Raw genomic sequence first — 23,224 nt, forward strand, 5'->3', positions numbered from 1 at the left:
CAGATCAAAAATCCAAGTCAGGGCATGCAGCAAACAATAGAACCAGGTCCTGTATCTAAGCAGATGTCAGGGCTGCCAGAAATCAAAATAGTCCAAAGACATGACAGGTAATAACAATACCCATGAATAGGGAAACCCTCAAACAAGGTACACTTAACTTTACCCACCTTCCTTTGGGAAGGAAAAAATCTCTTTAATTTCTCAGCAAGTACATCCTCAGAACTAACCAGCATTCTCATTCCAGGGCCATATCATTTCCAAAGGACTAAATAATACAGGCATCCCTTGGTTCCTCTAAGATCCAAGATTGTCTCCTTTTCATGTTCTGGTTCTCCATCAAGAATGACTGGACATGTTTTTTTTGTTACACCTCTAGCAAGCCACCTGTTTTAACAAAGATATCCCTGAGAAGACCAGAGTGCACGGTGTCCTCAATCTTGTAATTAACACACTACCATGTGTGCCACAGTCAGTGATATAATAGAGGAGAAAAAACATAAATATACTTCAACATTTGCTACCTTCATCTGACATTTATTGTGGTACTTGTCATAGGAGGCAGCATCTGGAGACTCAATACTAATTTTAAGCAGACAAACATCCAACTGAGCTTCTTAATGTAGAGTGTTTCTACGCTCTAATATTCACCAATCCCATCCAGAGCCTACACTTATGCTTGCATTCTTAGCCTGTATTAACTATTTGTGCACACTAATATAGTATGTGATCCTTTATCCATTTGTACCATATAATTTTACTGTATGTTTTAGGCTGCTGAATTTTAACTCACTGAATTTTAGATTTGAATAATTCTGCTATAGTTGAATATCAACATTAATATAGATATTAAAAAATTAAACTTTTTTTGAGTATACAGACCTTGATTATATAAATTTAAAGATACAATTGGGTTAAGATCTAGTGCTGTTTTCATATATATTATTATACGTGTTGTTAGTTATCAGTGGAATTATGTTTTGTGTGTGGATTGTGTTAAACAATTTAGAAAATAAAAAAATGAATTAGAACATAAACTAAGTTTAATATAAGAAACCTATATTGAAGGCACGCACCACACTTAACATTTTTCACATTGCGCAATGAGTTTACAAGCAAGTCTATGACATACACTATATGTATATATATATATATATATATATATATATATAAATATATATATATATATATATATATATATATATATATATGTATATATACATATGTTAACACATATATATATATATATATATATATATATATATATATATATATATACATATGTTAACATATATATATATATATATATATATATATATATGTATATATATATATATATATATATATATATGGCATTCCTGAAGCATATGGAATAAATGTGGTTGAAAAGATGTCTTGATGCCTTATATTTCCAGTTCAAGCAACCTTATACAGATAAGTACTATTAGGATTAATAATAATATCTCTTTACTCTCTAATACTGTATAGAAAGAGTTATGTCCTAACGAACAGCATAGAAATATATTTTGTGATATAGTCCAGGCAAAGTATTGTTCATTTTCTCCAAAATATTGAGCTGTACAACTTTTGAATTACTTGTGAATATTTCCACAACTGTGTTTACATTTTTATTTGTAAATACAACAGTTGCAGTACATAAGGCATACACATTGTTGTTCACAGTCAAATATTAGTATTATAATATAAAGATGTTTTATATCCACATGACACTGTAGTGTGCCTACAGTGTTAGTTGTGAATGCAAAAGTTGAATTTTCAATGTAAAATGTAATAAATAAATAAAACACCCAAATCCTTTGTTCAGCAGTTAAAAATGGGGATCTATTGGGTATCATCTTTCCTAAATTAATCCAAAACTGACCAACATTGTTGTGTGACAGGATCATTTAGCTTATGAGTCACCTTACCTTTGCAGTCTGGCTGAGCCAAGATGCAAAATGTATACTTAACCTCATGTGTCAATCTCCCATTGTCCCATAGATTTTAAGCTTGCGAGCAGGGCCTTCTCACCTCTTTGTATGTTTTACCCAGTTTGTTTATTAGTTTATTATGTTTGTCCCCAATTGTAAAGCGCTACGGAATATGTTGACGCTATATAAATAAATGATGATGATGATGATGATGATGATAAATAGAAATGCAAATATATAGCTGAGACTTAATGTAATATATCCTCGAAAAAAAATATATACAGAGGTATGTGCACACATATTTATTGCGTATGCGCAGAATGAAAATGATTGTCTTAAGTAAAAGAAAAACAGATGTACACCTCCTTCTAAATTAGGCCATAAATGTCCTTATCCATGAACAAAATATACATAAGAACATTAGATTATATAAATTACTAATTTTAAAATGATCAGTCCACGTGTTATCTATACAATGGTTTAGCGTTAGATATTCATAAAAATAGTTACATAATTACATAGTTAAGTGACTAATAAAGCTAATCTATCTGTATATTAGTATAATTTACTACCTATATATGAGACATGAACATCTGTTATTTTCAGAACTTGTTTGTGAAAATAGACATACTGATTTATTAAGGAACGTATCTGGCTTTTTCGTATCCTCCGCAAAATTGGTCTGAGCATGTGCAGAACTAGGTGGTTTAGGGGTGAAAAGAACACTTATTACAGACTAAGATTTAGGGAAATGAATGGGTGGAGAATGGGCGGATTCACGTAAGTAATATACTGTAAAGTTGTTCCCATACAGGTACATTGGAGTCAGCTTCTAGCGCACTGAAAGCATGTGATAGCCCCAGGTTAAAATAGACCTAGTGGCTATCAAGTTTTCATTGTGCGGCCGCAGAAGCTTCTGAGTACAGAACCTGGTATTCCTCATCTGACAGGGTTTTTTCTTTTTTTACAAAACATTTTCCAGAGGAATATTTGGGTTGTTTCAAGCTGACAGAATTTTTTTTTTTTTTCATCACAATTGGAATAATTTTAATGTTTTGTTTTTTTATGGACAGCCCCGGACCCTTGAATTATTTTTGTGGCTTGAAAATTTGCAAGATTTGGATCATTTACAGATAAATGACACAGGTGTTGTTAAGTATTACTGGAATTTTTTATTTGTCACTAAAATTAATTGTGACAATGAGGTGTGTGACTTATTTAAATTTTGTATTGGTGGACTGCAGGTCACAGCGGCTCCTGGGTGTCAGGGCTGGATGGTACTTGTGGTTCCCCTAGTGCTAGCATGCCTTGGTTGCCATATGTATGCTAGTGCTTGTAGTACTGCAAGCACCAGGATGCCCAAGGTGTTAATGGCACCCTGGACTTGCTGGGACCTGTAGTGCACCAACACAAAATGGTGTCTGGATTATTAAAACTATTTTTATTTCCCCACACCCACTGCCCAGGGATGTGGAAAGAGCCCTAGTGCTTTCAGCATGGAGCTGGGTAGCCTTGGGGGCAGGGGGGGGGGGGGGGGCATTTTTTTTCAGAACCCAACTTCCTAGGGAATACAGCCCTGTGTTGACCAGCCTGGGCTGGTTTGTCATTATGGAAAAGTGTGAGGACACTGGGGTTGGAACCAAAGCTCACTAGATACCCGGTCCTCTGGGTTCACAGGTCACATAGGTAAGGAGACAGGAAAGAAATGATAATCCCTTTTATTAAACAATGTGCACATAATTAGTAAAGTACATGTAACGCTTTGGTCCCGCAAATAGTATCTGTCTCGTTACCCACATTTTATTCATCTGGAAACTGCCATGTTCCAGCATCAGACAAACTTCATTCATTCATTCAGCTACATTCAGTTCTGTACAGGTGCAAGTCTATTGCACTTCTGGACCTCCCTCCTCTTGTCATTGGCTGAGCATTCCTGGAGCACTATTTAAACCTCCTGGATTCACCTTTCTGATACCTGTCCTTCAAGCTCACTTCCTGTAGCCTGTGGTTCTGGTTCCTGTTCTCCTTGTAGTTCTCTGCTATTCCAGCCTGCTCCCTGTTCATGGCCTGTGCTGAACCATTGCTGCTCCAGTACCTATTTTACCATCTCCAGTGTACTTCATCGTGACAGCTCCGGGTCTCTCATCGCTCCCACTCAGAGCCGCTTCTACTCCTGTGACTCATCAGCTGTTACTACGGGTTACGTCCGTTACTTCAGTTTTCTCTCAGTCTCCTGCTGTGTTGAACTATTGCTGCTCCAGTACTGCTACTACCATCTCCAATGTATTTCATCGTGACAGCTTCAGTTCTCTCATCGCTACCACTCAGAGCCGCTGCTACTATTGTGACTCATCAGCTGTTACTACGAGTAACCTCCGTTACTTCAGTCTGCTCTCAGTCTCCGGCTGTGTTGAACTATCGCTGCTCCAGTACTGATATTACCATCTCAACTGTACTTCATCGTGACAGCTCCACTTCTCTCACCACCACCACTCAGAGCCGCTACTACTATTGTGACTCATCAGCTGTTACTACGAGTTACCTTCACCACGTCAGTTCACTCTCAGTCTCCTGCTATACTGAACTATTGCTGCTCCAGTACTACTATACCATCTCTGATGTTCTTCATCGCGACAGCTCCAGTTCTCCAACCGCTATCACTGTGAGCCGCAACTGCCTTGGTGACTCATCAGCTGTTTCCCTCAGCCACCTCTGCTTTCCCGTGTGTGCTCAGCATAACTCCAGTGCTGTACTCCCGCTGTTCCAGTTTCTCTACCAATCACTCCTGGATACACCATTGTGACAGCTCCTGTTCTTTCCCTGTTATACCACAGGACTTCCGTTCTCCTAGTGCCTCATTTGCTGCTGCTCATCAGTCTTATCTCTAGTGTTCCTGTTCCCATACCATATACCTGTGAGTTCTAGTCTCTACCCGCTTCGCCTGGCTCCTCCACACCGTTCTGCTGTTCACCCACTCACAGGACCGCGACCTGCAGGTTTGGTGCCACAAAAGACCATACCTCCTTGCGGGGGTTCTTGGTGAAAACCACCTGCCTGTTAGACTCCGTACCTGTGGGTGGGCCAAGCCATGTTCAGCAGAGCCTAGGGATCATTTTCCATTAGCCAACTGTGACAATACAACAGTGCTCCCCAAGGAGAAACCTGGTCCCCCACCAAATATATCAAGTGTCAGAAAATCACAAGTGCAAGTAAAAGCTCCCCAACAAAGTCCCCAGCAGGTTACTTCCAAGCACAGAGTCCTAGCAGGCCCAAACTCCTGGTAATAAAATCCACAGCTGACAATCCAAGTGGGCCAGGATTTCTAATCCGTAAGGTGGATCGGTGGATCTTTCTGATCCCATGCGCTTGGCCAACTCTCCACTAGCTTGGTGGGACCCTGGGTATTAGTCTCTCTACCGACGTAGGCTCACCAATTCCCCAGAATCTGCGAGTGTCTCCCGATGGACTGGTAACAGAATCAGTCCTAGAGGTACACTGTCCGATCTGTTTCAAGAAGTTCCTGCTTCAAGCATTTCTTTAAGGCCCTGAGAGAATACGATTACTCTCAAACAGTCCAAGTCCTTGCTCTCTCAAGATTCTCCAACAACAACTCCCCATCCCCCAGACAGCTCCTTTTTGTCCCTTCTCACAAGACACCCAATCCTGGCCACCTCCATAGGTCAACCATCCGCGTATTGTCCTCTTGTGATTGGTGGTGTGAAGAGTCTGGGTGGTAACAGGGGTGGAAGTAGAACATGACATCAGTGGTCTCTCACCTGTGGTGATGGTGCTATTCAGACTGTGTTGCAGAGTTGCTAGAACAATAGTTAGCAAACAGGGAGAGAACCCCTCTTGATTTTAGATAAGGTCCTGACCGTCCTCTTTTTAACCTCTTCCCCCCTCCATCTCCGGACACCACAGCAATAACAGATCTGGCCAGCAGGCGGCACTTAATAACAGAGTGGGCCACGGTTGTTCAATTGAGCCACTGAGGACAGACCAGGTTGGCCCGATATTCACAATATAAGGCCCGGGTCTTCACACAAGGGGACCCCACACTGCGTATTCCCCAGCTATAGTGTCAACAGCCCCGGCTGGGTATGCCTAGTGTTGGTTGTAGTAAAATCTGGGGGACCCCATGTTTTCCCCCACCCCTCCCGATTTTGCTTCTACCAGCCTCGGGCTGATTTGTCATTATGGCAAGGGGACATCATACTGCGTGCTACAGTGCCAACAGCCCCGTCTGACTAACCCTAATGCTTTTTGTAGTACAATTGGTGGGACCCCACTCTTTACCTGCCCCCCTTCTCAATTTTGCTACTACCAGCCTCGCCGGCAGCACTAGGGTTCAGCTGTTTGGAGAGAGGCCACGCTGTTTTTCTTTTTTTTTTACATAAATATAATATTTATGTAAAAAAAAATATTACATAATATTACATACATAATATTATGTATTATGCTAGCAGGTCAAAATGTAATGCCTCCAGACCCGTCGGCTGCTGTTAGAGCTGATGGGTACGTATCTTGCAGTGTCCTGTGTAGTAGAGCAGAGAAGAGTCAAAATACACCTGTTGTCAACAAGGAACGTATCTTGATATCCATTCCTTGTTGACTACGGGAGCATGCAGTGCCGATTTGTGTGGGGTTTTACTACTCCCTGCAGATACACTTCTTATTGACTCAGACCCATTATCTACCTTCCTAAAAAATAAATAGTGCAATAGTCAACTAAATTAAAAAAGATCACTAAAGGCCTTTTTGTTGCGTTACCCTCCTATATTAAGAAGCAAAATATTGGACTTTCATGTCCATGTAGTCTCTATATAGCAAAGTACATAAATCTGCAGCTACCTGATATAAGATTAAAAACATATACATTTAAAATCATTTGGTACAAATGAAAAAAACAATATCTTTACCAGTGTTCTCTGGCAATCAGAGTTTCCAGTTGGATCCAAGCTTCTTTATGGAATAAGGAAGTTAGCCTAATAAAGAATGTTTAATTCACGTCTCACCCATCAGCTATCGTCACTTCTTGGGACTTCATCAGGTGCATGTATTTAGTTCTCCTCCAGTGGCTCTCTTATGGAAATCATACAAGCACCAATAATACAAATAAATAAATAAATAAATTGTGGCCGCCATTTTGTTGGAGTCTGTCTGCATATACAGATATCCTTGTCCCGATAGCCATATTTCAAACTATATTAGTTGCAGCTAGGTGGGTGAGACATGAATTGCATATTCTACGTTGGGCAAACTTTCTTATTCCATAATGAGGCTTGGATCGGACCGTAAACTCTAAATCAAAATGTGTAAACGGGGTTAATAAAAATAAAATATTTCCAAATGACTCATTTTTTTTGCTGCTTATCCCTTTGCACTATTTACTATAATTTCTTTATTATTTTTTTAGTTGTCATAAAGTCCATTATTTTCCCATCTTACTTTTATACTGATACTAAATATGTTATTTTGGGCCTGTCAAATATATCTTGAATCATTTATATTGCAGCCTCAGATGGTTGTTGTCCTACTGCTATTGTATCATTGACCCATTTTAATTTCTCAACCTGATAAAGGAATGTGGCTTTACTTATTAGTTAATGTTTTTATAGCATATTTAGCATGTGAAATAATGGCTAGATATCTCATCATGTGTGCTTTCTATGAAATCTAATGTCATTATTTTGGTCAATGTTGTTATGCTGTAATACTAGGACATTTACACCCTTTCATACATTACAAACTTTGTGTATTTCTGGAAATTACATCAGGGCAGTTTAGTTCAGTTAACTGTGTAATCAAACACAAACATTAGCACTAAAGAGAAATGTAACAGAGCATCTACAGAGAGAATATCCCCCACAGACAATACAGTTTAATTAATCAGAAGAATTTAAACAAGACTTGCTACTGTAAACATTATTATAAGACTCAAAGTTATTAATTAGAGCCCTTGTATCTTGGGAAACCATTTTTACTGTAGTCTCTGAAGTAATTAGAGCTATTGAAAAGCATGAACAGTAAGCTGTATTTGTTACATGAAATAAACTTGATTTGTAAAACCACTTAACTATTCACTGTTCTTTAAATATTTAACAAAGCAAAATTAACCTATTTTAAAGAGACCATTAATGTGTATTGTCTTTAAACTCTGCAATCAATCTTTTGATATTTGCTCTAATCTTTCACAACAATATAGACACATTTTTTAATAAAAGTATTAACTAATTTTCCTCATGATAATTAGGCCTATGAAAGGAAAACATAACATTGTATATAGCAAACAAAAAAAATAGGCGTAACAAATAAATTATACTTAGAGATATAGCAGCCCTTCCTGCAGTGTTTGGATTTTATTACTCCCAAGACTTTTCCAGTTACCAGGTCACATCTTCTCAATTAAAAAACTTTTGTAGCTTGCTAAATTTTGTGATATCTGAAATGGGAGCTTATAGAGCTACCAAATGTGTAGTAACGCCTGCTCTACCTGTATTATCATCATCATCTCAATGCAATATAGATGTATATATATATTTATAGTATTATCCCTCTATCTTCCTAGTAGAAATGACAGGGATGCCAATTTCTTTACCAAATTCACAGAGCAGTAGGGACACTATGATCCTTATCATTTAGAGTTGGGCATGAAGATGGCCTTGGATGTATATACACAAATATGCGTCCACATGTTTGCATTTTTACATCTGTATTTTGAGTAGCACATATATTGAGCAGAGCTACAGCAGTCGTGATTATCAACTTCTTCTCCCAGGTAAGTTGATCCTCCGAAGAAGTTGATAATGTTGACTTGCCTATATTTTATTGTTGATAAATAAAGAAATATTGTTTCAAAAAGTGTGTGTCTATAACCAGGACCAACACTAGACAATGTGGCTTGGTTCCTCTTTGTTAGGAACTTACCTCACCTCGTTCCTGTTCTCGATTGCAGCCGATGCGCCGTTCTTCCGGGCAGCGCGCGGCTGAGGTCATGTGCACATGCAAGCGGGGAATTTGAAATCCTTTCCCCTATATCTTGCTCGCTCTGACACACTGCCTGTGTCAGAGCAACAAGTTACAGCTTGGTGTCTTGCTCTCTCCCTCTGTGTATTCTGTTCTGACTCCTGGGGGTAAATGTATCAAGCTGAGAGTTTTCCGGCGGATTTGAAAAACCAATCAGATTCTAGCTATCATTTATTTAGTACATTCTACAAAATGATATCTAGAATCTGATTGGTTGCCATAGGCAACATCTCCACTTTTCAAACCCGCCGGAAAACTCTCAGCTTGATACATTTACCCCCTGGTGTTTCGTCCGTGTATGACCTCTGCCTTGTTTGACCACTGCTTCTGGATTATCCGGCTGACATCCTGTGTATCCGGCTATTCATATTGACTTCTCTGCTGCTCATGCTCCAGTGTATCCAACTCGGCTGTGTTTCTGTGTATCCGACCCTGCGACTCTCCTACTGTGGTATCGCTTCAGTGTGTCCGACCAGGTGCTCCACTGAAACGTGTCAGGAATCTTTGGTCTGTGCTGATATATTTCAGCTAATTACCCTGCCCTGCTTTACAGCTTCAGAGTCTGCTCCGGATCTCACATCTACTAGTCTCTCACCTATTACGTCAGGGGGCTAACCTAGGGGCCCCGACCTGCGAACTTCTGGCAGCAAAACCCATCCCGCCTTGTGGCGGTTCTTGGTGAAAACCGGGGGGTCTGTTATACTCCGTGCCCTGGGAAGGCCTGTGTCAAATCAGACTAACAGGAGTCTCCCGTGAGATGTAACACTATGAAAACAAGAAGACAATGAGCATGATGTCCTTTAGCTATAGAGGAAACCAGTAGCAGGCTAGATAGGCGGGACTGGTCCCACTATAACAGAGAAAACCACAATTTGGGGATACCGCTGTCAAACCCTACATACCCCTATGTGAACCAGCACAAGCCTGGTCAGCACAGGGATTTATCATCTATGGGTGGGATCACAAAATACTGTGTGACACCCATTTTAGATCCTACCAATCCCACTCCGAAGAGCTCTAGGCTATTCCAAGCACCCCTGTCCTGTGCGTATCTGGGCAATGGAAATAAATTGGAACCTTGGAGTGGCAATTTTAATGGGTATAAGGGGAATGGGGACACTAAGACATTATGCCGATATATTATAAATTAGCAAACAAAACACACAAGTTTGTTTTTTTAAAATTAATCAAATAAAGACTCCCATAAATCTTGATAATGATGTAGTCTAAAGGGATTATTCTTTCTTGGTAATCCAATGGGATTAAAACAAAAAAGAAATGTATCAAGGTGCGATTTTGCAAATCCAGCGATTTTCTCGGGAGAGTTGAAATTCGCTAATGTATGAAGCTGAGATTTCATGTAAAATCACCAGAGATGTATTTCTGTCAAAATCGCTATTTCCAAAATCGATAGAGATCAACTCCGGACTGTTTGCCACTCTAGCTACACAAGTCTCAATTGTTTGAAGCTGCGATTAAGCAAACTCTCCTGAGTTTGCTTTAAAGATCGCTACATACAACACGCTGCATCCTAGCAGCGTGTTTAGTAAACACATCACTGTTACACTGTCAGACTATACAGCCGGAGGTCCCGGGAGCTGTCACATGTGTAAAAATAGATAAAAGTTAAAAAAAATATGTGGGGTCCCCCCGCCCGGCCACTATTAACCCTAGTGCTGCGAGCCTACTACTTTTGGACATGTCAAGCAGGGACTTTGGAATTACAAATACTTTTGGACTTGGTTTTCAAGCATTTTTGGATTAAAAGCTGCTGACGAGAGAAGAAGAATTAATTTTGGTGAGTATTTTAGGGTTCTCCAAGTGCCAGCATGCCCTGGCTGCCATGGGCATGCTGGTGCTTGTAGTTATACAAGTATCAGCATGCCTACACTGTTTATGTCAGCCAGGGCTGGCTGGGACTTGTAGTTCCACAAGCCAAAATGGCGTCCATTTATTTTTCTACATTAGTTTTGCCGTTATTACCCTACACCCACCGACCAGGGTGCAGGAAGAGCCCTAGTGCTTTCACCACTGGTGTCCCTAGAGGACCGCACTCCCTAGGGAATCCAGCCCAGTGCTGGGGTTGGTTTGTCATTATGGCAGGGGGATTTCTGCCGCGTATCCCCCTACTATAGTGCCACCCACCCCAGGCTTGTTTGCCTAGTGCCAGTTAAGTGAAAATCAGGGGGACCACAGGCAAATTTTTCCCCGATTTTCAAGTAACTTGCAGTAGGCTCGCAGCACTAGGGTTAATAGTGGCCGGACGGTGGGACCCCACACTTTTTTAAAAAAAACTTTTATCTATTTATACACATTTGACAGCTGCCGGGACCTCCGGCTGTACAGGCAGGGCCAGTGTAACAGTGATGTGTTTACTAATCACGCATGAAACACAAGAGAGTTGGGTAAATACAGGAGTGTTTGACATCGCAGCAAATCGCCACAGATAACCAGCGATTTTTCAGTTCAGAGTAAAAATCGCAGTTTTATACATCTGGCAACTTTGGGACTAAAATCACAGGGTATCACCCACGATTTGCCATGATTTTAAAACGTTGAAAAAATCGGACCTTGATACATTTAACCTTGAATGTCTAAATTCTCAGTTGCTTCAAATGGTCAATAGCCGCTCAGTAAGTCACAAGCAGCTCACAAGGGAAACCACTTATTATTGGTTAAGTGGCTATTGACCCTCATAGATAATTGAGGCCAGTAATTTAGCATTAGGTGCTGCTAGAGAGCAGTTGTTATTGCAAATTATGTATTTTTTCTATTTTATACCCACTGGATTATCAAAGAAGAAAATGCTCATTGAACTATGTCCAGAATCGCCTGGCCTGCTAGGGTATCAGGGAAATCAGCGGTGAGACCACAATATGGCCCTCTACCCAAGGGTTGATTGACAGGTTAGTCCCTCCCCTGGGGTCATTCTATTTCTTGTGGCCAGGGATCATACAGATCTATTCCATCCCCCACTTTTGCTGACTTCATCACACGTGAGGTGCACACAATACGACATATGCGCCATCTAACGTGTGTAGGCAGTAGAAGAAAACATTTTTTTGCCTTGATGTATGGTGTTTCTTCACATAATTAGATATTACTATTGATACAGACATAGGGTATTGTGCTGTAGTCTCTCTTTCTCTCTTTTGCTTTTAACTATTAATTTAATGTCCAGGCTAGCTGGAAGGAAAGAGATTTATTTATTAAATATGAATACTGTTAACTTGTTGGGGTTTGTTGCAGGCCTAATTATTAAACATGGGTGCTATTGGTCTGGAATTAGGGCTGATTGGGTGGCTAGAGTGTTCTCTCATTGCTAGACTTTCCATGCTTCATGTACTCAGGTAGTGAATGTTGCAAGAGCACGTAGGATAAAGCAGAACAATCTGTAAACGTATCTGATTCTGGTGGAGAAGTAACAATTTTGAGTGACTTTTTCATACAGTCAGGACTTTGTCCTGATCTAGAGGATGGGGACCAGATTATGCACTCTCTATCTACACTGCATTGTTTATATACTACACTATTGTGCTAACCATGTCTTCAGTGGACTGACCATGTCACAAGAAGTGGTGGGCCACGCTTCTATGGTGGCTGTCCAAACCTTGGTGGTGGCTGGCCATACCCTTCAGCTTTGCTATGGCGCACACTATTTCATGAGCCTCTACAATTGCATTTCCCCAATGGGACCTTCAAGCTCCAGTCAGACACTTATTACATCACTGTAGCTTGTTCTTTTAATAATGTGGTAAAGGAGGGGTTTAATAAAGACTTTTATTTATTTATTTTTTAATGTGAGTGTTTTTATTACTAATTTATTATATGGTTGGGTGCATGCTGGAGGACCCATTTCTCCCTGGCTAAAGATTCCATCAGCATTTCCCCGATCACGTCCCTTTTTATGGAAAATAACAAAGCTAGAAATTGTAAAGTCAAATTCCACTTGAACAAACGTCCGCTGTTTCCTGCAGTCTGATGTAGCCAACATAGCAGGATATGGTCAGCCACCACAGAAAATTTGGTGCTATTCATCTATGGATTTATTGAGTGCCCACACTATGGAAAGGCATTCTCTATCGATAGTGTCATATGCCATCTCCCAGTCCTCTTGTTTTGGAGAGATATAGGCCATCTGGTGTTTCTGACCATTTACCACTACCTGGCTCAGCACTACTCCTAGTCCACACCCAAGGCATCAGTTTGCGCAATGATCTGCCATCCAAAATGAGGAGCGGACAGAATGCGAGCTTGTGCCAAATCTGAATTCAGCTGGGAGAAGACTTGCTTCCAGGCTGACATAGTTTTTGGATGTCAAGTGTGTCAGAGGCCTTCCCAAAGAAGGATTATACATGTCTTAGTTTGGAGGTTGAGTCAAAATGGTATTGACTTTGGCTGGCTTGGGCCATATCTTTCTATTTGTACACAATCTCTCCCATCCTCATCCCCATCTGACATTTGTCTTGTCGAATCGTCAAACCTGCCTCAAAGATGCTCTTCTTCGCCTGGGCGACATGCCCAAGGTGTGAGGAAGTGAATTCCATAAAGTGGGTGTGACCCGAAAAAAGTCCTATAACCGAGAATGGGAGGAAGTGATGAGAGTGGAAGAGAGATGCAGATCTTGTGCAGAACGGAGGTGTCGAGTTGGGAGATATTTTGAGACAAGTGAGGAGATGTATATTTGTACAATTTTGTTGATGGCCTTGTAGGGTAGTAGAAGAATTTTATATTGGATATGTTGAAAAACGGGCAACCAATGTAGAGACTTACAGAGTGACTCAGCAGATGAAAAACAATTTGCAACTAAAATCAATCTAGCCGCTGTGTGCAAAATAGATTGTAGGGGTGAGAGTCTGATTTTGGGAAGACCAGTAAGGAGGGAGTTACAAGAGTCAATGCGGGAGATAATGAATGCATGAAGTAAAGTTTTTGCAGGGTCTTGTGTGAGATATGCACGTATTCTGAAAGAGTGATTGGATAGGTAGGATGAGAACCAGGATAGGACAGTAACTTGAAGACCTAGGGATTGTAGCATAAGTATGAGGAGAGAGTGGTCAACAGTGTCGAATGCAGCAGAGAGATCCAGAAGAATTAGAAAGGAGTAATCATCTTTAGTTTTAGATCAGATCTTTGACAACATTGGTCAGCGCAGTCTCTGTGGAGTGTTGAGAGTGAAAGCCTGATTGAAGAGGATCCGATAGGTTGTTTGCAGAAAGGAAACGCGTGGGGCTAGTGTAGACAATACTTTCGAGAAGTTTGGAGAGGCATTGGGGCTGAGAGATGGGGAGGTAATTTGAGATTGAGTTTGTGTCAGAATTTTGTTTTTTTTAGAATAGGAGTAATCACTGCGTGCTTGAATAGTGATGGAAAGATACCAGTAGAGAGAGATAGAGATACCAGTAGAGAGAGATAAATTAGAGATATCAGATAGAGATAGAATGAGCACACGAGACAAGGAACTACCAATTTGTGAGGGTATAGGATCAAGAGGACAGGAGGTAGAGTAGGAAGATAAGAGGATAGTAGAAACTTCCTCTTCATTTGTGGGATCAAATGAAGAGTGGGTGTCAGAGGATGCTGGAAAGAAATTCAGCTGATTGCTAGTCAAGGTAGATGATACCAATTTAAGTCTGATCTTATCAATCTTGCCCTTGAAATAGAAAGCAAGATCCTGGGCACTGATGGTAGTCGAAGGGTTTGGGAGGATTGAGAAGAGATTTAAAGTCGTTTGGGGTTAGAAGCCTGAGCATAGATGAGAGATTGGAAGTGTGCTTGTTTAGCAGTGTCCAGAGCACTTCAATAGGAGTGATAGATATCAGTATTTGCGCTGAAATCATTAGAGATACAAGATTTGCATCAGTGACGTTCAGCTTTAGGAGAGTTTTTGTAGATTTCATGTTACTTTAGTATGCCATGGTTGACAGCGAAGTCTACGCGGAGTATGAAGAGTCGCTGGAGCCACTTGATCAAAGGCAGTTGCTAGGGTATGGTGCAAATGAGGAACTGCGATAACAGGTGAGATGAATGTAGAAATTGGGGAGATAAGGTGTTGGAGAGAGGTGGTAAAATCAATATAGTTAATATTACTGCAGGTATGGGGAGGCTTGGAAGAGTTTGACAGTAGGGAGGTTAAAGAACTGGGAGTGAACGAGTAACTAATAAGATTATGATCTAAGAGGGGGAAGGGAAAAATTAGAAACTGAGCATAGTTTATAGAAAACAAGATCAAGACAGTGGCCATCCTGATAAGTAGTGGAGTCAATCCACTGGGAGAGGTCAAGTGTGGAGGTTAGAGAGAGCAGTTTTGAAGAAGTATTGGAACCTGGATTAGCAATAGGGATGTTGAAGGGGCTTTGCGAAGGAACAACAACCCCATTACCAGTTTTCATCAACCTCCTGTTTGATAATGCTGAGCAGTTCTGGTGGACTCATCTAATGCAGGCTGCAGGATGACCAAGCCTTGCTGGTGTCAAAATGCCCAGCATGCCCAGGTCAGTTGGGGTTTCCTTTAACCCCTCCCCCATATGCCTGGTCTGGGTACTGAACAGCTGTGTTTCTATCTGAACTGCTTCAACTCCTATCTCTTGCTTGGCTGCTGCTGACAAGTCAGATATGATCCTTCTCAACTCTCACATATTAGCTTCAATGGTCCTCATGTGTTTCAGCCATAAAACAACTCAAGCAGGTATAACCCAATGGATTCCTGCAGCACATGCCAAGCAAACAAATAAAAGCTGCTGCAGAGATATTTCCAAATATCACCCCTCCAAGTAGACTTAAGCAACTGCTTGAGGTTCACATTGAATGTGGAGGGATTGGACTCTGAATTTCATGCAAAGCATTTAATGAGCTGCCCCTGGAATTGGGACCCTTGATCTCTAAACAACTCCTGAGGGAAATCTACCCGCCACATGATCAGCATCTATGGATACCAGATCTACCAGTTAAGGGTATTGAGTGGCAAAGTCTACCAGGGTTAGGATGAACCTCTTCCTGGTACAAGTGGGCTTGAGCAGGGAACCCATGATATCTAATGCAAGTATCTGGAATGACTCATATACGATCAGCATGGTCTGGATTGGAATGCAACAGGTGGAACCCAAAAGACATTGGCACACAAGTCTAGCCCTCTGTCAGTTGGAGCTATAGTTACGGGCGTTGGTTCAGAAGCTGTGGCATGAGCCATGACAGTATGCTCTAAATTTCCCAACCTTACTGGCTGCAGTTAACCTTACCTTTTTTTGGGGGTAGCTTACCACAGACCCAACACTACTCATTGACCATAATGGCTTCTCATTTTGAGGTGTCCTGATACCCACTCCCAAATCTCTGGAGTCATCTTCAATAAAAGCTGTTTGTATAGTAAGCCTATGAACTTCTGCACCAAAAAACTAATAAGTTACCTTTCAGTATTATCATATTGTGAAGATACGGGGTCCTTTAGATCACTCAGACCGATACCAGGTGCAGGTTCAAAACCCTTTTATTACCACTTTAATACAGAACTTTCCAAATATACAATACACCATAGTCATAGTTGGGCAGCACGTTGGCTAAGTGGTTAGCACTTCTGCCTTACAGCACTGGAGTCATGAGTTCAATTCCCGTCCATGGCCTTATCTGTGAGGAGTTTGTATGTTCTTCCCGTGTTTGCGTGGGTTTCCTCCAGGTGCTCCAGTTTCCTCCCACACTCCAAAAAAAACATACTGGTAGGTTAATTGGCTGCTAACAAATTGACCCTAGTCTGTCTGTCTGTGTGTCCTTCTGTGTGTGTGTGTTAGGGAATTTAGACTGTAAGCCCCAATGGGGCAGGGACTGATGTGAGTGAGTTCTCTGTACAGCTCTGCGGAATTAGTGGCACTATGTAAATAAATGCTGATGATGATGATAGTCAGGTGTGCAACAATGTCCTGCAGATGGCAGATCAGTGTTGTATCTCTGGCTAAGTGATGGTAAGGTCCTTGGTAGCAACTCTTAACACATGACATGACCCTTCTACAATTCAACGCTGATAATAACACTGTGTCTTCAAACCTGGGATGCCAGCTCACACAAAGTACTGTCACCAAAGGCACTCTGTACTAACGGAACTTAGATTCCTGCTTAGTACCCCTAACAAATGAGTAGCTTAAACTGTGCTGACAAGCGTCTCCCCCACCTGCATCAGATGTTCTTCACTCAAGCCTCTTCCTCTAGAGCTTACGGTTGGGTTCATGTACCTCATTAAGGTATTTTCACAAAAGACAGAGCAGCAATTAATGATAGTAAAATCACAAAAGAGAGTCAAATTCAGCCCTGGTCAAACAGCAGCAACATGAAAAGTTAGGAGAATAGCTATGACGAGTACAAAGAATCTCTGAGATTTTCTCAGGTGATACTACCTGAAAGTCTGGGACAGTGACAGTCCAAGGTATAATGGCAACCAGGGGGTGTGGGAGACAAAAGGGGAGGGGTAGGCCTGGAAATGAACACAGCTGATTGGCTAGTCCTGGAGGAAGGGTCAGCTAGTCAGGTACAGGTAAGCAAATCAATGGCATGGACTGGTACCAATAATCCAGGACTGCCCAGACCAGGCCCATGGTTCGGACCAACCCTCCTACAATCCAAGATCTGGGGCCCCACTCAGAACAAGTGAGGGCACTCACAAGAATGTTTTCTAAAAATGCATGTGGTCAGAAGCCCCCCTAATGGGTCAGGCTCTGTTTTACACACATGGAACATTTAAGAACCTGTGGAAGTGCTTTTGGCAGTTTTTCACTAAGAAGGGTTCCATGCAGGCTTAACCTTTATCACATGATGACTGGCATCTGCTTTTGTTGCCACCTTTTATCCAACAATTAAAACTGTGACCTTAGTGCACCAAAATTCACATGTGTCTGTGTCATTATTTCATTTATTAACTAAGTCTAGGTAACTTAAAAGTAATAGGATGGTGGTACAGGGTATCAGCCGTTGGGGTTTAAATGTGTATGATAATAATTAATCCCAAGAACACAGAGCAGCTCCCAGGAGTTCATATAAGATTAGATATAAACTGACAAGAAAGGTGAACCCTTACGAAGAGTTACATTTCCTGAAGACAGGGATCATATATTGTAAGACAGAAATCAAACAGATTTCCCTAGAAAAGGTAAGTGGATATCTAGACAAACAAACATTATATAAGCACCATGGTTTACCTATGGTGGTTTATTCAGAGCACAATCTATCCTCACATCAACTGTGATTAGCAAACATGAGTATTGATTTGGATTTCTTAAATAAAAAATAAAGAGAAAATGTATTTTTTAAAATATTGTGCAAAATTCAATATAATTGACACCTGCAATTTATTAATCTTGGTGCATTTTATTAGAAACCACACCTTGTTTTGATTCAATTTTGTTAACATTTTCCTCTTTACTATGTTGCTATTTTATTTTAAGGATAGAATTAACAATTTTGTTGCCTGGGCGCAAGGCTAGTTGGGCACGTTGCATGTTAAGCTGCTTATTGCATTCTTCCATTTCATTATAAGGTATAACAAGGGAACACTATTTATTATGTCTTGTGTGGCACTACCCTTAGTGATGTCTGTCTTCAAGACAGACATCACTAAGGGTAGTGGCTCGTTTAAGATGTGCTCAGTTTATATCTGCCACAGGAACTGCAGATATCTGCTACTTACGTCTGCACAACGATAGCATTGTAAACACTGAGTTCCTGTGAATTCCCTGCAGTGAATATTTTCTATGAATGATGCCAGCAGGTACCCAGCCTTTACATTACCTGCGATGTACAGACATAATAAGTGGTAGATTCATGTGGCTGATTTACACTGAGCACAGAAAGCACCAGTGTCCCACTACACCTATTTAGATGATGCCAGAAAGTCCCTTCTGATTCCTAAATCCTGTTGAAACTCATTATGTTTAACTATATAATGTTCTCTGCCATGAAAGAGATATGCAAGTCATAAATGCTCATTTACAAACTGGAAAAAATAAGGACACGCACTGTTTTTTTATTTGTGGAATTGTGCCTATTTGTCCGTCAATCAATCAAATTTTCTTGGAGAGGAGAGAGCATAAAGTAATGGGCGGGCTATGAGACATTATCCTGAATGTCCACCTCGCATATTTTTAGTACTAACTCCGACTTTACAATTGACTTATTGATTAATTTACGTTAATTATAGCACAAACAAAGACATAGGGGTATATTTACTAAGTGGAGATGTTGCCTATAGCAACCAATCAGATTCTAGTTATCATTTTGTAGAATGTACTCAATTAATGATAACTAGAATCTGGTTGCTACAGACAACAACTCCACTTTTTCAGACTCGCAGTTTAGTAAATATACCCCAAAGGGAAAACAACAAGACGTTTATAAAGTTAATTTTAAAAAAAAAATTGAAATAAGAAGTATTGAATTAACGAATTCCATAGTCGTAGCTACCTTCATGCCAATTGATTTTTAACTTAACTTTAAATTCATAAATGTCTCCAACTTTCCACTGTATGAAGTGAATTGGTAACTTATTATTCTGTGTTAATAAGGTTAAAGTTAGTTTGCATTCATTACAAAGATTTATAATCTAAAAAAAATCAACTAAGAACAATATCACAATTATTTATTACTAAAAACCCAACATATTCAATTTCCTGTGGGTGGAAGACGAATATGCACCCTTGGCTTTAATCGCTAATTTTGCCACCTTTGGACAAAAAGTCTCACTTTATATTTACATTTTCTCCAGGAAGTAAACTTAAAAATCTCCCCCACTTTTTACATTGTTTTTGGGAGGCCCAATTTTGCAGACATAACTTCATGGAAGCATTTCTTGTGACTATCTCTTACAGTCACTCATATGGCCCCTTCTGCACACTCCAGTTGCAAAATCCATTTTTGGCTCAGCCTCTTGACAGATGACTTCACATTCTGCTTAAATATTCTCTGGTTTATTGTAGAGTTCACAGTTTATTCAAACATATCAAGCTGCCTAGGTCCTGAAGCAGCAATTTATCGCCACACCATAATTCCTCGCCCTCTACATTTCCTAGCTGATACAAAGTTCTTATGTTCAAAGGCAGTTTTTGGTTTGTACTGAACAAGATATCTACCATTGCGGCCAAATAATGTCAAATGTGACTTATCTTTTCAGAAATCTTCATCTTAGGTGATCTCTAACAATATTTAGTCAAGGACTTTTGTTCCTTATTGATGGAGGAGATATCTTCCTTCTTCACCCTCATATGGATCAAGCTTGGTCAAACCTTACAATGGAGTCATGCATATTGACATTTTGACAGAGAACTTAAGAGTTGACTATGGTGTGATATTCTGCTCTTCATAGATTTATAATTATGCATGTTATTACATCTGTATATAGTGCCACATACTGTGCAACAATGAATGTGTTCCACCCCTTTGTTTGTTTAATGGGATTCTACATCTTAAATTCACTTTTACACCCCCTTCTTCTGTTTACAATTATCTTCCAAAACTATAGACCAGAGCTTGGGCCAGAATATTCAACTATATACCCATTAAAATATTGCACGACAATGCACAACAATAGCAAAATTACCTGAAGTATAAAATGTATGTTTATTTAAATAAATGTAAATATAAAATCAATCCCAATAGTACATATCTATAATTCATCTATTCTCATCACTATTCCATAGTATCGATTGCCAGAGCAGAAAGGGGGAAGCAGGGACTGCTGTGGGACTCTGGGCAGGGGTGAGGGGGGGGGCGATTGTGTGGGTCTCTTAGTGAAGGGATCATCACTGCTGCTCACCTCCAGGCCACAGAGCAGCCTAATCCCCTGAACCCATAGTAGATCCGCCACTGATTTAAACTTTAATTTCTAAATGTTTACATTAGTCAAATGCAAAAGGAAATTTAAATGTATGGTGAAAGTCAATTAAAATAAAGTATCAGCTTCACTATTAATTATATGAATATATATATATATATATATATATATATATACAAGTTAACCCGTGCATGATACTCATGCATTCTAGTCAAATCAAGCTACTTAAGGTGTTAAAAAGGTTCTTGTCATGCATTTGGGCCTAGCCCAGAACTCCTCAGGGGAAGAGCGTTACTTCCCGACGCAAGCGCCCTTTTTCAACGTGGTTTTGTCCACATGTCACCACCTCATCATTTTTCTCCATCACCTCATCCTTCATCTTCATCGCCACATCCTTCATCAAGCTACTTAAGGTGTTAAAAACTCCCCACTGTCACCCCAGGCAACCACCAACCACTCCCAACTGTCACTTCTCCTTCAAGAAATATATAGGTCAGTGTATAACTCTGCCCAGCAGGTGGCGCTGCAGCTTGTTTTTTTTTTTTTCACACACGCCACTAGGCATTTATATAGTAGATATATATATACATACACGCATTTGTCTCTCTATCATTTAAAATATTCTCTGCACCTCCAGTAAATAAGTATTACCAAAATAATAGACTATCAAAATGGTTATTGGGAGACTTTAGAAAATTAGCTATCTCCATGTTGACAGGTATTTGATATTTAAAATGTCAATAAAGTATGTATTATTGTTATTAATATTATTATTAGTTCAATATTTCTCTTTCAGATACATTATGGAAATTGGGAATGAGACCTCATTTGTTGATTTTATCTTACAAGGACTAACTGCTGACAACTTTCTTCAGTTACTACTGTTTGTGCTATTTTTAATCATTTATTTATGTTCCTTTGTAAGTAATCTTTGCATGATGCTGTTAATAAGGACTGTTCATCATCTTCATACACCCATGTATTTTTTTCTCAGTCATTTGTCATTTGTAGACTTATGTTATTCCTCAACTATTACACCAAAGATGCTGTCAGATTTTCTCTCTGAAAAGAAGTCTATCTCCTTCATAGGGTGCGCCTCACAAATGTTTTCTTTTGCCATGTTTGCTACATCTGAGAGTCTTTTGGTGACGGCGATGGCATATGACCGCTATGTTGCAATATGTCGACCCCTCGTCTACTATAATTTTATGAACAGGTCTACTTGTTGGGGCTTGGTATTAGGAGCCTATTTTAGTAGCTTACCTGCTGCCATCACTCATACTATCACTATTTTCATGTTCCCTTTATGTGGTTCAAACAAAATCAATCATTTTTACTGTGATATTCCCCCACTTCTGAAACTCGCTTGTGCTTATTCTCACATCAGGAAATTGGTTGTCTTTTTACTATCTCTTGTAATGGGAATGGTTTCTTTTTTTGTGATATTGATGTCCTATGTGTCCATAATATGTGCCATCCTTGGGATCCATTCAACAGACGGCAGATCCAAGGCATTCTCCACATGTGCCTCCCACCTTATTGTAGTGATCTCTTTCTACAGCACTGTGTTTGGTATTTACTTTCGTCCAAGCTTGGGTTTAAATTCAGATAGTATTGATAAGGTCTTCTCCATTTTTTATACTGTGGCTTCCCCATTGTTAAACCCCCTCATATACAGCTTTAAAAATGCAGAAGTTAAAAGAGCTGTGCTGAAAGTGTTCCTTTTAAATGAAGTTCCAAGATATTCCAAACAACCTCTTGGCTTTGGATAACAAAATGCTTTAAAAATAAATATATATATATATATATATATTGTAGATGATGAATTTTGTTGTCTCACTTTCATTGGTTGTTAGGACAGATTTTTTTACTACCTGAATTTAAAGTTCACTATCAAAACTGTATGCTGCCAGGTCATGGACTCACTTCAGCTACACTTTCACAAACCGTCCTGTTGTGGCTCAAAATCAATTACAGAGTAAAGAAAGCATGGACAAATGCAAAAGAATATAATTAATCATCAAGACATAAATATGTGTCCTTAGAAATACTTTTTAGAAGTATTGTGGGAATTATATAATTTCAATGAAACGTACCTCTTTCACTAGGTTCGGAGCTATCTTTTTATTTTAGAATATTTTGTCCTGTCTTACAATATTACAGAAGAGGAAAAGTTATCAATGCATAAAGGTGTTTTTATGACTTACTCTGTCCACACAAACGATGATCAGTATGGGCATATCAGATGCTTTTCACCCTATTTCACAGATATCGCTTCATGTGTGAGGCCTAAATTAATAGCAAATTGAATACAAATTCTGTTGGGATTTTGAATTGGCATCCTGGAAACTTCTGGCCCCTCAGCTACATTCTCCGCCCATGAACCTTTATCTCTATATCCTTGGTACCACAGCAGGCAAGTTTCAAGACTGCATTGCTACTCACTTCCTCTACAACCCTT

At 39.9% G+C, this 23,224-nt stretch overlaps 1 protein-coding gene across 1 annotated transcript; it reads left to right on the top strand.

The window, feature by feature from the left end:
• Nucleotides 1-24: 24 nt before the first annotated feature.
• Nucleotides 25-22,535, top strand: LOC142150697 (olfactory receptor 5G9-like). Its single transcript, XM_075205894.1, has 2 exons — nucleotides 25-107; nucleotides 21,560-22,535. Exons 1-2 carry the CDS (start codon nucleotides 25-27, stop codon nucleotides 22,533-22,535), a joined length of 1,059 nt encoding a protein of 352 aa, XP_075061995.1.
• The last annotated feature ends 689 nt before the right edge of the window (nucleotides 22,536-23,224 follow it).

Source organism: Mixophyes fleayi, chromosome 4 (genome assembly GCF_038048845.1).
Source record: "Mixophyes fleayi isolate aMixFle1 chromosome 4, aMixFle1.hap1, whole genome shotgun sequence".
Lineage (NCBI taxonomy): Eukaryota > Metazoa > Chordata > Amphibia > Anura > Limnodynastidae > Mixophyes > Mixophyes fleayi.